General features: G+C 37.6%; 3 protein-coding genes across 11 annotated transcripts; 2 read left to right on the top strand and 1 right to left on the bottom strand.

Annotated features, from left to right (window-relative positions):
• The first annotated feature begins 21 nt into the window (after window positions 1-21).
• Window positions 22-1,672, top strand: LOC124415061 (60S ribosomal protein L13). 4 transcript variants are annotated; one of them, XM_046896340.1, is made up of 4 exons: window positions 22-117; window positions 636-788; window positions 956-1,205; window positions 1,354-1,672. In XM_046896340.1, the coding sequence occupies exons 2-4, from the start codon at window positions 646-648 to the stop codon at window positions 1,618-1,620; spliced, it is 660 nt and encodes a 219-aa protein (XP_046752296.1). In that variant the 5' UTR covers window positions 22-117; window positions 636-645; the 3' UTR covers window positions 1,621-1,672. The 4 variants fall into 4 exon arrangements, with proteins under 4 accessions (XP_046752296.1, XP_046752303.1, XP_046752316.1 ...); XM_046896347.1 differs by having other exon boundaries at window positions 43-114; XM_046896360.1 differs by having other exon boundaries at window positions 90-114; window positions 639-788.
• Window positions 1,673-2,601: 929 nt separating this feature from the next.
• On the bottom strand, window positions 2,602-5,462 carry LOC124415083 (dual specificity protein phosphatase 3). Of its 2 annotated transcripts, none has more exons than XM_046896375.1 (4): window positions 5,099-5,462; window positions 4,278-4,465; window positions 3,896-4,119; window positions 2,602-3,813 (listed from the first exon to the last, which is right to left on the bottom strand). In XM_046896375.1, exons 1-4 carry the CDS (start codon window positions 5,129-5,131, stop codon window positions 3,617-3,619), a joined length of 642 nt encoding a protein of 213 aa, XP_046752331.1. In that variant the 5' UTR covers window positions 5,132-5,462; the 3' UTR covers window positions 2,602-3,616. The 2 variants fall into 2 exon arrangements, with proteins under 2 accessions (XP_046752331.1, XP_046752341.1); XM_046896385.1 differs by lacking the exon at window positions 5,099-5,462 and adding an exon at window positions 4,733-4,913.
• Window positions 5,463-5,966: 504 nt separating this feature from the next.
• On the top strand, window positions 5,967-12,022 carry LOC124414439 (pyruvate dehydrogenase phosphatase regulatory subunit, mitochondrial-like). 5 transcript variants are annotated; one of them, XM_046895411.1, is made up of 14 exons: window positions 5,967-6,232; window positions 6,304-6,509; window positions 6,865-7,096; window positions 7,159-7,422; window positions 7,634-7,796; window positions 8,097-8,387; window positions 8,485-8,787; window positions 9,207-9,346; window positions 9,494-9,547; window positions 10,172-10,377; window positions 10,581-10,722; window positions 10,818-11,087; window positions 11,209-11,384; window positions 11,505-12,022. In XM_046895411.1, exons 3-14 carry the CDS (start codon window positions 6,941-6,943, stop codon window positions 11,761-11,763), a joined length of 2,424 nt encoding a protein of 807 aa, XP_046751367.1. In that variant the 5' UTR covers window positions 5,967-6,232; window positions 6,304-6,509; window positions 6,865-6,940; the 3' UTR covers window positions 11,764-12,022. The 5 variants fall into 5 exon arrangements, with proteins under 5 accessions (XP_046751367.1, XP_046751346.1, XP_046751340.1 ...); XM_046895390.1 differs by having other exon boundaries at window positions 5,967-6,509; window positions 8,100-8,387; XM_046895384.1 differs by having other exon boundaries at window positions 5,967-6,509.
• The last annotated feature ends 1,727 nt before the right edge of the window (window positions 12,023-13,749 follow it).

The raw sequence follows: 13,749 nt of genomic DNA, 5'->3' as shown, positions 1-13,749 counted from the left end.
TATTTTGATTTCTATACCGTTCACGGATCTTATTTTGACTTCGAATTCTCTTCGAACATCATTACTTCCGTCTTTCCGAGATTGCTCCTTTTCCGGTGTGCTGCCTTAAACAAGGTGGTAAGGCTATTTTCTTGACGTAAAATCAATCCATATCCCCGCGATCACACCGTTTTTCAGAAATTACGGTGCAGTGAAAATTCTCGACTGAATTCACGTGTATGATACGCTCTACATATTTATACTCTTAATAAGCATAAGTTTTAAACTTTGTGATACGTAAGGTTCGATACGACGATCAACATTGTCGAGTTGAATATCTCAGTCTTTCTTAATTGACTTGAAAGCCACTATTACATATAGTTGCTCAGACCCCGGACTGAACCTAATATACAAATAACAATATTACTTATATTACACCTTATACCTGATCTTGAGTGACAGACGTGACGGAAAACATAACCTAACCTAACCTATAATTCCGCTGTATACACTGTGTACAATATCTTTGAATCATACATTCGTTTCTGATCGTTCTATGCGAATCGGGTTACTTAATTATAAATTAATGATATTGGTATGCTACTGATTTGATGTCCTGTGCACTAAACTTGTTTAACAAAATCTTTGTTGTGCAGTGGTGCCAAGATGGGTAAGCGCAATAACATGATCCCGAATGGGCACTTCCACAAAGATTGGCAACGATTTGTGAAGACCTGGTTTAACCAGCCAGCCCGCAAATACCGTCGAAGACAAAACCGTGTCAAGAAAGCACGTGCGGTAGCTCCCAGGTAATGTTATTGGATAATTTATTCCGAGGATGCGTTACACCTATTTTTTCGAGATATTATTTCCATACTCCACGGATGAACACTCTTGTCTTTTGGCTGTCGTCCCCTTGTATATGCCGTTCAAAATATTACTGTGCTCTGTGTCATATTTTGTAATTAATTCCCAGACCTGCTTCTCTGCTGAGGCCAATTGTCCATTGCCCAACTTTCCGTTACCATGCTAAGGTCAGAGCAGGCAAAGGATTTACTTTAGAAGAATTGAAAAGCGCTGGTCTTAACAAGAAATTTGCAAGGACCATCGGCATCGCTGTTGACCATCGCAGACGAAACAAGTCTGTAGAGTCTCTGCAAACCAATGCACAACGGCTCAAGGAATACAGAGCCAAGTTGATTCTCTTCCCGATCAATGAGAAGAAGGTATGCATCTAATTTTATGTTTAAAAAATTAGGCAATTCTTAATACCGTTACATGCAAGATGTCATTGATCTCAAGCCTTGTATTGGTGCTGAATATCCATGCCGCTGTTATACAAATTGTGTAACACATAAATATAAATGTTCATAGATCAAGAAGGGAGAAGCAACAGAGGAAGAGCGTAAGGTTGCATCTCAAATTAAGGGCGAAGTGATGCCAGTCAGACATCAAGCACCTGCTAAGGCTAAGGCACGTGTAGTTACGGACGAAGAGAAGAAATTCTCTGCCTACATTACGCTGCGTAAAGCTAGAGCCGACGCTCGTCTTGTTGGTATACGTGCCAAACGTGTTAAAGACGCTGCTGAGAACCCTGACGACGTTACTAAGGCCCCCAAAGAGAAGAAAGCCAAGAAGTAATCTAGGTGTGCTTTTTTCTTTTCTAAAAATAAAGTAAACTGATAAAACTCAAGAGTGTTCTGCTCAATTATTCCACGTGACCTTCCATCATCCAGGCAAGAAATGGCCAACAAAATTATTTCCTAACTAAGACGTGTTCGTAGTTTTTATATTTTCCCACAGTCTTCAAAAAATTCTTTCCTGGAAGACTGACAAATTCCTAATCTAACAAATCAAGATAATTGTTCTTACATTAGAATACAACTTGGCTGGAGATGGAGACTATTGTTGTCATTAATTAGAGTGTGAGAAACTGATTATGTTATTCGTCTGCCAAACATATCCTTGCTTTCTAATTCTAATGCAATTATGAGAAGATATATTTTTAACATATCAGATGAACATTTATTCTAATAAGAGCTCATAAAGACTAATTACTAATGGCTGTCGAATTAATTGGTTGGCCATCTGAATCATGCGATTACCAGACTGTATTTAATTATAAGTGTTTTTACTTGAAAGACAGAATTTCAATGTTGACAACAAAGTCCACCAATTGTTGCAGCAAGAATTGCATTACTTCTGACTCGTACCAGCCCATGAAGCTCTCCATTTGGGAAATAGTGAATCCAATACAAATTGACACAATATAAGAGGGGGTTTCTTTAATATAACTAGAGAATTTTGCGTCATATGCATTTTTATTTAACATCCTGAATTACGAATCTTATTGTAATTGCATACACAAGATATGAATTTAGTGCATTTTGCTGATATGAATATTATTTGTACAATGTGTAAGCCATTTGTATGCCGCTTGTTTAATAATCATTGCTTCATATTACAATACTGCTGAAACTCCGCTTTATTTGATTTAACATAACATAACAAAGTATTTATTATCTGACATGATCGCTGAAAGGCCAAGTCAGAGGAATGATATTAAATGTTTTGGTAAATACTATGCGATGCTTTTTGTACTCATATTCACGCTAGTTCTGTAAAACGCTATCTAACTAATAAGCACTTCGTTGTTGGTGTGTATTAGTATCTTACACGTATATGTATAGTCAGCATATTGTTTCAAATATTATACGTATGCCGAGGTTTTTGGTGCTGAATATAAGTTGAACAACTCTTACCTTACTTATAGGTGGCGGTTAACCATACATGCATATTTGAGGAATAATTCCAAAAACAGATTCCTAGAATTAAATGTCGACGTATTAAGTTTGAAACAATACGGTACTTCATGTCCAAGAAATGCAGGTACATCGAAAGAGATCTGTATATATGCACAAAGTTGTTACACAATTTGTTGGTGAATTATTTACAAAGTATGGCAGATGACTATTACAGACGTCAAGTTCTAAACAGAATCACAAAGGCATTATTTTGCGAATTGCGATATTGTTGCAAAAAAGAGAATTATCGTTGAAAACTTTGGTCGTAATCGTTTGGGTTACATTTGATACTGTTTGCATAGTGGTTTGTTGTTTGAATATATTATACAGCATTAGTTTTGTAAAGTATATTAATTGTCCTGCACTATAACGTCCATATTATTATATAAAGATTCAGGTTTGCTCCCAAAATTGTTACAATTGCAAATCTACGTTTCAAAACAGTCTTCCAAGTGAGCAATGATTGCATGTTTTGTAAACGCTCGTACATTCCTGGAATGTTCAGTGAAGTGGGGTCCCTAAACCCACAATGCAAGGCACAGTATAAGGCAGTTGCCTTAAATTACCTGGAGGTGTCCGCTTCATCGAATATTCCTGAGATATACACATACAAACTGTTAAATTTGGTATTGACGCATTTGCGACATACATGCACATCAAACATTGATAAAAGGCAAATATTTGGCATTAATAGCTGTTTGATAAAAAATATTGCAATAGTTATTTTGACATCTTAAGATTAGTGTATTGGTTCGCTCTTCTCAATACTTGAGGTTTGTAGTAGGTGAGAAGTGTATAAAGATATTCAATTTAAGGTACTTAATTATTGCTTATTATAAACGTTGCCTGCGTAGCTGGTTATCCAATTCGGCCAACTGACGAAGGAAGCCATCATTGGGATGAATGTCTCGATTGCTACGTACTGTTTGAATTGCTTTCGAAGCAAGCATTTGTTCTTTAATCATGAGGTAGGCGAGAACGCACGTCGCGCTGCGTGACATACCCATCATGCAATGAACAAACGCCTTGCCTAAAACCAGATCCATTACACATGTATTTACGTGGATTAAAATTGATGATCAGAGTTAGTAATAAACAATAGATTGCAATACCTCCCGTGGACACGGCTTCTTCAATAAATGTCGCTGCTGCATGAAAGTATTGATTAATGCAGGTCGAAGGTAAATCGGCTAGAGGAAGACCCATGTACTTCATGGTGGTGTCCTTGTAGTAATTTGCATCAGTATCGACGAATCCAAAACGTTTGCCTTCAGCGGTATTCAAAACATGTGTTATCCCCAGCATTTTCAGGTACTTTTTATTCTTAGCAGTTGCTCTGTAAATCGGTAATTTTACTTGAAAAATCAGTGATAAAAGTAATGCCTGTCTTTATTATTGCCCGTGTAAATTTTGATCCTCCAGGCAAGAACTGTTAGTTTTTAGAAATCAAAGTCGATGCAGCTAAGATAAATTGTGTCAGTGAAAAACACTTACGCATCTCCGATATAAATATTGGGACAGACTTCGTCGCAGTCAACACTTGCTTGAAGACGATAGGAACTGGTGTTGTCATCTTTTTCTGTAAATCCAGGCAGCGGCTTAAAATCGGTTTTAGTATTGTAGAGAACCTGGGCCAAGTATTGGCCAGTTGTCTCACCGCCAGCTAAGTGTTTCTGAAAGTCCTGCGTTTATGGGGTAAAAGAAGAATATATGATACAGGTTTAACTGTTGACTAATGATAAATTTCAGAGTTCAGACTCCAGTCACACCCCCCCCCCCCCCCCCCCCCCCCCCCCCCAAAAAAAAGAAACTGATCCTCTGATTTGTTAATCCTGAAGGTAAAGGCAGACAACTATTACCGTGATTTTTCAAATAATCGAGAGGACACGTTGTCGACGTGACCTTAAATCGTAACAACCATAAACCGTGATTATTGAAAATTTGCTCACCCGATCTCTGTCCCGCCACGTGCTTTTCATCTCGGAAATGATACTCGACTGCTAATAAAAAATAAGCGCGACCTCAATCCCCACCGACGCTGTTGCATGATGAATCAAATGTTTATTTTTAAATTCGCCTTGCAAAATTTCTAAGCACCGAAACGGCGGTCGTCGGATTACGCATTCGCACAACAATGGTCAGCGTTGAGACTGTTAAAGACGATCGAAACGCGACGCAAATTGCATCATTTACACCTCGTGAGTGATGAGGATGTGTTGAGCATCTACTGTCTACCTAAAGTCTCGATTGACGTAAAATCCCATTTCGCAAATTATAATCAGATTTATATGCCTAGAGCACAAGTTGAAACTTACACCACCCTTCGAGGAATCTCCACCCTTCGCCATAGGTAGAATAAGCTCTTCTTTTTACCCTTTTTACCTCAAATGTCGGAATGACGATCGCGAACTTGGCTTGCACCTGCACTCTGCGTTTTTGTTTTGCGGCAAGTACTGCTGACAGCTGTCGGATCATTCAACTTCTTCAGGTTAGATTATGTAACTGCGGTCTTTTCGACTGGAATTGACTGGAATGACAAGTGGTGACAAGCAGAGACCTCAACAAGGGCTCAAAGCAGAAGGATAACTATACGTACTGTAGATCTTATAAATATACGTCAAAGCTCAAGAGATGAAACTTCAAAATCTTGTTGCATACACAACAGTACACCAGGTAGATCCACGTACGTATGTAGAACTATAGGGTGTACAGTTCTCCCATACATACATACATATTTACTCTTAAAATTAATCTTAGCATAATAGTATGTACTGCATATGCTATTTTCCCAGTTTCTAATTGTAAGGAAATTTCCCGCTGCGTTCAAAGGTAAAAAACATGTATGGATGCAAGCATGATGCAGATGCGATGCGTGATTATGCAACGCGGATTTGCACTCCAACAATTTTGCAATCAACACTTCAGCTGTGAGATATTTTTTCCAGGAACCTGAGAATTCTTTACACAAAAGTAAATGGTTCAATTGTTTTTTCTTACCGAATTAAACCATACTGAGATTAATAAAAAACACTGTAATAAAATAAATTTTCTTTCAAAAGCAATGAATAAAAAAAATTATGAAATTTAAAAATGGGGTTGCTTTTTTCGATGTAGTGACCCTCGAGAACTGACCATCAGATACGATACGTACTCACGATCAGTTACTGATCTGTATATTGGTCGCTTATGAAATTTACAAGCTACGAACGTTCATTTCATGTAGGTGGAGTTGTGACCATATGATGGGTAAGGGGTCGCATGCTACAAGATACAACCCAGGTTATTCAAAGAAGGTCGAGAGCACTGAAGCACTCGAGAGAGTTCGAATGTGGAGTAAAGTACTGGCCGCGACGTCCGCACCTTTCATTATCATTATCCGAGAAGAGTTCGGTCGAAGAAGCAGAAACGTTGCTACAGCCTTATCGCGTGAATGTTAATGTTAAACCGAGGTTGTGCGAGGTGCTTGCGCTTGCGACATTCAGGCCAACCGAGCCACGAACTTCACGGACGACTGTTACAGGGCATAACCTGCAAATATGGTGCTGCAGCAGGGGTGCTGGATACCAATCGGGAATTCAGAACAGACTTGTCTACCCCCGACAGCGATTCCGTACTCCCGTCACAGGTTCAGGTCGTGATAGCGGGCGCAGGGACAGTTGCAAACTCCGTAGCATACCACCTTGTACAGAATGGATGGAACGACGTGCTCGTCCTGGAACAAGGCCGGTGCGTTCAATCAGACTTTTGGCTTTCGAGGCGATTAGGAGAGGAATAAAAAAGAAATGGGGGCATTTGTCCAGTCCCTCAAGCCCTAAAGAATACATCGACTAGCCGTTGTTCGACTGTTTCTTTTGTAGCATGATAGAAAGGAAAATTGTGTATTTCCCTTTTCCAGTATGCGCTCCCTTAATTTCTCTGGCTGTGTCTTTTACAAGTTTATTTGACACCCGACGAATACCCTTTCAATTCACTATGAAAATATTCATAAATATCTGGGTATGCAAAGCTTATCGTCTATTTCCTGTTTACCGATAGAATAAACTAAGATTAAATAATTATATTCAAATACTAAATTTACCAGGGTGGGCGGCGGGACTTCTCATTTCGGATCTGGAACGCTTGGCTTGTTCAAGCCGATAGCTCATCGCAATATAATAATGTACAGTTTAAAATTATACCGACAATTGCACGAAATGGGATTTGACATTGGCTTGAAAGAGTGTGGGAGTGTTAATCTCGCTCAAACTAAGGATAGAATGATCGCCCTGAAGAGGAGAATAGCTTATAATGTTCCGACAGGCTTGCACTGTAAGGTGAGTTTCTCTGTTACACTTCACTGCTTCGGAGCCATCGATTAACAACTTTGTATGCTTAGCTTCTTGGCAAAGAAGAGCTAAAGAAGCTACATCCTTATTTACACGTTGATGATTTGGAAGGAGCCGTCTGGGTACCTGAGGACGCTGTCGCTGATTCCAGTGCCATATGCCATGCCTTGGCAAAGCTTGCAAAACAGGGTGGAGTTCGTTACAAAGAGGATTGTCGTATTGAGGAAGTCTTTACTGAAAATGGGGCTGTTAAGAGTCTCACAACTGATCAAGGCAGTATTGTTTGCGAATATTTCATAAACTGTGCAGGAATGGTAAGAATTTTAACAAACCTGAGTTACGCATCTTTTTAGAACAGGAGTATTTTTATTTTATTTTTATTTAATGTCGTTATTGTTCCTGTATCTAAATTTTGTGGAATCAGAGCAATTAGGATTGCTTTTTTTGTTGCTGCTTAGTATACAGAGAATTTATCAACACTTACCTGTTAAAATATAGTAATAAAATGATATGTCTCATTGACAGTGGGCGAGAGAGTTGGGTTTGCGATGTAATCCTCCTGTGAGAATTCCCGCATATCCGGCAGAACATTTTTACGCAGTTACACCATCTTTGGTGCCTGAGATAAGTTCCCATCTGCCATGCGTAAGAGACTTTGACGCATATTCGTATGCTCGCCAATGGCAAGGTAATGAAAATCCTACAAATCCAAGCATCTATTTGAAGAGAATATGTGCAAAGCTAGATGAATCGAATTTAGAAAAATGTAATGTCTAAATATTTTTATCAGTTTATTAATTTACACAGAGCTGCAGATATACTTTCTATGGTTCTCAAAACCTGTAGTCCTGATTTAAATTGATCAACTATCCATTGTTTGCCTGGAGTTTATTCATTTCTCAAGCTACGATTTCTCATTTATAGTATAACGGTCATCATAGGTTTGATTTATGCTTCTTAGGCAATGACAATCATGTTATTTTGTACCTAGGTGGTCTAATGGTTGGGTGGTTCGAACGAGAAGCAAAACCAGCCTTTGGTAAGGAAGGAAAGGTTCCTGTTAAAGACTGGCATCGCCATTTAAAGGATGACCCACAACACTGGAGACCACTTTGGGAAAGAGCAAAGCACCGTCTTCCTATATTGAGAGAAATGGGAGATCCTACGATTTACAATTCTCCAGACAACTTTACTCCAGATGGACGTTGGATTCTTGGAGAAAGTCCAGAGGTGAAAAATTATTTCGTCGCTGTTGGTATGAGCGGAAATTCGTTGCAGGGTAAGCAGTCTATGAAATAAACAAAATTCTGGGAAAGCAACAAAAAAATTTACACATCAAGCAAAAACCAATTAGAAATTAATGTTTCTTCTTGGAGGTGCCGGAGGTATTGGAAAAGCAGTTGCTGAATGGATGATGAAAGGTGAACCTGCGCAAGAGTTACTTCCGTTTAATGTACAAAGGTTCTTGGATTTGCACAACAACAAGCAGTACCTGCAACAGAGAATTAAGGAAGTAGTTGGTCGCCACTACGCCATATTATATCCGCACCAGTGCGAGTACAAGTATGCCAGGAAGTTACGCTGCTCACCTTTATACTCAGTGTTAGAAGAACAGGGTGCAGTATTTGGCATAAAGATGGCGTACGAGAGACCCCTCTACTTTGTTTCAACTTATCGAAGTAAGCAATTGTATCGACCACAAAACGTTACCGTTGCTCATTTTTATCCAACTTTTATGAAGAGACTTAATACTGTAGTCGCACCTCACAATTCACTGTGTTTCTCTGTTGTGTCAAAATTGATTTTTTCAATCTGGGAATTTTTTTTTTCTGTAACACTTTTAGGGACCACAGCAACTTAAATTTCTCCTTTTCCCGAATTTCGTGGTGATTTTCAAAGCTTTCTTCATCAACCTGCCATTAAACTTTAATTTTATGACAAGCTGCATAAATTTTGTCTCTTTTTCTAATTGACGAAGACTTTTTTAAATTCCAGTCAGATGCATCGGCATGATACTTGAATGATATGGAATTATAAATCTTTTCAGCAGGGTAAAATTGGTTAAATGCCAATTTGATGTTTATTTATATGTTTTCAGGAGGTGATAAAAAACCTGAAATGCCTCCGGGCAGTTTCTACAAACCAAAATTCTTTGATTTCATGAAAGAAGAATTTCACGCTTGTCGTGAAGGTGTGGGAATAATCGACATGAGCTCGTTTTCTAAAATCGAAATTAAGGTGAGAGTAACGTTGTGAAAATTCATTTCGATAGGGTAATATTACATCTGTAGAATTTTGAAGGATTAAATGGTAAAATTATTGAAACTAACGCAGGCGATTGAATAAGTGAAAGTCAATGAATAACATCGACCATTTTTTTATTAGTCGACGCATGCCGACACAAGGCGTAGGGCTTATGGTTCAATTGTTGACGATGGGGTATGATATATTTAGCAATTATTTTTTGTAAAGGCATTAATATCAGCTTATTTGTAACTTTAATTAACATTGTAGAGATATAATACACAAACCGTGGCTTAAATCAGGTTGTTTCATATATGTCTTTTTGAAATACTATGCACAATGTCGTATAGTCAAACTTGCCGCAGGACTACAACTATAGAGAGAGCAAATAGTTCGCTGTGGTCGGTTCTGGAGTTTCATAATGTCACCGTCTGTACTTGTATGTTGATGATTCATCATTATAGCCAGACCACAAACCTGCCAATCGATCTCATGCTTTGGATGCTAATATATGTGCCTGTTTGATGGAATTCTGAAGACTAGAATCGACCACGCAACACACAAATAATATGCTTCTACTACCTTTGCATAAATTATTCTCAACGGATTTAAAATGTTTGTACATACCGTCTTTATGTATGTTATTGACAGTTTTTGCTGTATGCAATTAAAATCGTTACTAAAATATTCTTACCCAAGCAATATGCTAATAAAATGAAGATACATGTGTATGTCCTTAATCAAAAGTTTGGCTATAAATGTTGTTAGATACCTGTATCTCAGATAGTTGGCTCTAATTGTATGTTTGAAATGTAACAGTCAAGTCGCTCCGAAGTTGTCAACTATCTGCAGCAGTTATGCTCGAACGATGCAAACATACCTGTAGGCACCATAGCTCATACAGGAATGCAAAACGAGAGAGGTGGCTACGAAAATGATTGTATGCTGGTACGCCAGATGGATAACAGTTTTTTCATGGTTTCCCCTACATCACAACAAACACGCATCTACCAATGGATGTCCAGGTGAGACCTGTAGATGTAATACTAGCAATAAATATATTTCAAACATATTTCCAAAAATTTATCTTGCATACGATTATCGATCAAGGTGACTAGAATATTTGACTCGTACTCGAAACTCCTCCAATTTACTAGATCTTATGTTTTTCTTATTTTCACAAAGGTAACGTTTTAATGTTAAGAATATTTATATCAATTGCCCACAGACATTTACCCTCCGATCGTTCTGTGGGTTTGAACGACGTGACGTCTAAATATACCGTAATCAACGTTGTCGGTCCAAAAGCAACTGAATTACTCTCAGCGTTATCCAATTCTGACATCAACCTCTCTCCATTTACGCACAAGGTAATGTCTACGTGCCAGCCATTTTCTCCAGATCCACAGATTAGCGCTGCACAATTCATATGACAGTGAGCTGATATTTTCCAATTTTCTTGCAGAAGGTAAACGTTGGATATGCGTCTGATGTGATGGTGATGGCATTTACGCATACTGGAGAGCCTGGGTATTGCCTGTACATCCCGTCAGAATATGCTTTGCATGTGTATGCAAGATTGATGGCGACTGGGAAAGACTATGGAGTCCGCAATGTGGGAGTACTAACGCAACGGTTCATGCGAATAGAAAGATTTATTCCATTCTGGGCTGAAGAACTAAGCCCATATGTAACGCCTTATGAAGCTGGAAACGGATACAGTGTTAAATTAGACGTGAGTTATACCGCCAAGTTTCAAAGCTATGTTTTCGATTTCATGAAAGTTTGTTTTTGAACTTTGTAACTTCAAAATTTCATGGCGTGCCGATCAATATCTGTATTTTTCTTTGAAACAGAAAGAATATTTTATCGGCAAATATGCGCTTCAGCATCAAAAAGAACAAGGAGTGAGAAAGCGATTAGTCCTTTTTGTCTTGGGTGGTCAACTCGATCCAAATAAAGATGTTTGGCCGTGGGGTGGTGAACCTCTATATCGTGACGATAGATATGTAGGGACGGTCACGTCGGCAGGGTATGATTTTTATCGTTATATATATAGTGGCATGTGGATACACGTATTATTATTATTGCATAAGTCCACGATGTCTCAACACTGCAAATGGTGATTAACGAAATGTCTGAATTAAAACAGGTATGGATTTGCTACTGATAAACTCATTTGTCTGGGTTTTATCGGGCTGCCTGGTCACAGACACGAATGTAATGATCCAGGTCCAATAACAACAGAGTTCATAATGGATCCAAATGCTCGTTACGAAGTCGATATTGCAGGACGAAGATTCCCTGCTAAGCCACATGTGCATCCATTGTCTGCACCGGCTCTCAACAAAGTAAACAAAAAGTATACACCCACACCAGTTCTCACATGTGGAAGTGATATTTTGCTTTAAATACCACGTATACAGTAGGTTTACTAGCAACTTTTTCTTGGAGGATAAAATTTCTATTGAGTGTGTTTTTGTTATGGGTAACGCATAAGTCGAAAAGAATACTTATGTGCGAGTTTACCTGTGTAAATATGTATTGTTATTAACGCGTACGCGACCATTGTAATGCGAATCCCAGACTAAAGTATAAATTTGGTATTTTGAATAGGATTTTTCTCAACTGTGGGAAATGTATGTTTATAGCAAGTTTTTTTGATGTCAACGGTCGAAAGGAAGAAAAATATGTGATTTCGCCCTAATGGGGGAAGTTGGATAATCATAGCTTTGTTAAATTATCAGTAGATAAGAATATTTCTTTTTAACATACGTGAAAGGAACAAGGCAGCGTTTAAATTATATGAAATGTCATTTGTAAATAGTATTTATTTCTCCAGCTGTCAATAAAAACTAGTAAGCCAATGTTGGTTTTTATATTCAATGTATTTTATTTAATAAACATTTTCACATAACATGGACACGGATATATAGAAGCGTTGTTTTTTGTAGCTATGCAGTATAAAGTTTTACCTCAAGGACCTATTTTGAGGAAACTTCATAAAGCTGTTAAACTTTTTTTTTTTCAGACGTGACTGAAAATATTCTTCTCATAGATATTTCGAATTCATATCAAAATATGGCTTCGCCAGAAATTAGGGAAATAAAGTTCCCTAAATTTCGTTCACATCTTGCAGAGGAAATCGTCTGTCTAGATACGAACATTAGTGACAAAACTATAGGGCAATCTATGTCAACTCGGCCAATAATTCCCCCCACCATCTTTGATTAGCCTCATAATTTTTTATATAATTCTGCGTTCTCAGAAAAACACTCCTGAGTTTTTTCAGGTTTTTACCTCATTTCAACAAGTTTCAATGTTCCAAGAACTCCCAAAAAAAATACCAAAAATTCGGTGTTCAACTCTGAAGGTTTAGACACAATAACACAAAATTTTTGGTGATATTTTGGAGAGTTTTCAAAACCTTGCTGGTGTCAAAATGATCGGAATGAAAATCAAGATTTTTTAGAATGTTTTAAGATCTTTAAAAACTGACGATTTTTACATAGGTTTGAGTAATCATAAAAAATTAACGGTTGTACGAAGAAATTGGAAAAAAATTCAGGAGTGCTTTTCGGCCATAAAGAGAATAATCGCACAAGCCATTTGCCTGTTACTTTATTCACAGACATTTTTTTTTATTTTGAACAATCGATATTTCAACTAGTTGTGTACTGAGCTTACTTTATTTACTGACACTTTTTTTTATTTTGAATAATCGATATTTCTACTAGTTGTGTATTAAGCTTGCCTAAACTTAGATGGATTACCTGGTGTTAGTAATAGGCTCAATTTTGCCTATATAAAGAATATGCATAAGGCAATTTATAATTAAGAGCTATCGTAATATATCATTGTATGAAACAATGTATGTGGGTCATTCCATGTCAAATCGACCAATAGTTGGAATCGACCCCCTTCGATTTGACATGGAATGACCCATGTACAGAAACATTATAAACCTTAGAACTTGAATAGTTGAATTAACAATATTTCGCCTGGTTTAATTTATCCTGGTAAATTTTCATATTATAGGAATCTATATTATGTAAAAAATTATTTTATAATGACGATTGGGACTCACTTACATGCAACATCTTTCTTCTCATTGCCAGTTGAAAGCTATACGGCTGGAATAAAAAATAAATTAATTACTGGAGGTAACATTTGCTGTTTGTGTCATGCATTAATAGATCTCATTCACTTTGTATACTTTTTTTATTACCAATTAACAATGATAGAGTCAGGTAGAACAGGATTACACGTCAAAATATAGAGGGACGTAGGGGTGTAGAATATACCCATTTTTGACTCACTAATTTCCTATGCCAGCAAGAATAGTAATTTTTACAGTATCCAGAGCATTTCTCCCCTTACAAAGCATTTATTTCCTC

The sequence above is a fragment of the Diprion similis genome, chromosome 2, assembly GCF_021155765.1.
Source record: "Diprion similis isolate iyDipSimi1 chromosome 2, iyDipSimi1.1, whole genome shotgun sequence".
Taxonomy (NCBI): Eukaryota; Metazoa; Arthropoda; class Insecta; order Hymenoptera; family Diprionidae; genus Diprion; species Diprion similis.
Note: the sequence above shows the minus strand (reverse complement) of the source record. Positions and strands in the feature narration are given on the sequence as shown.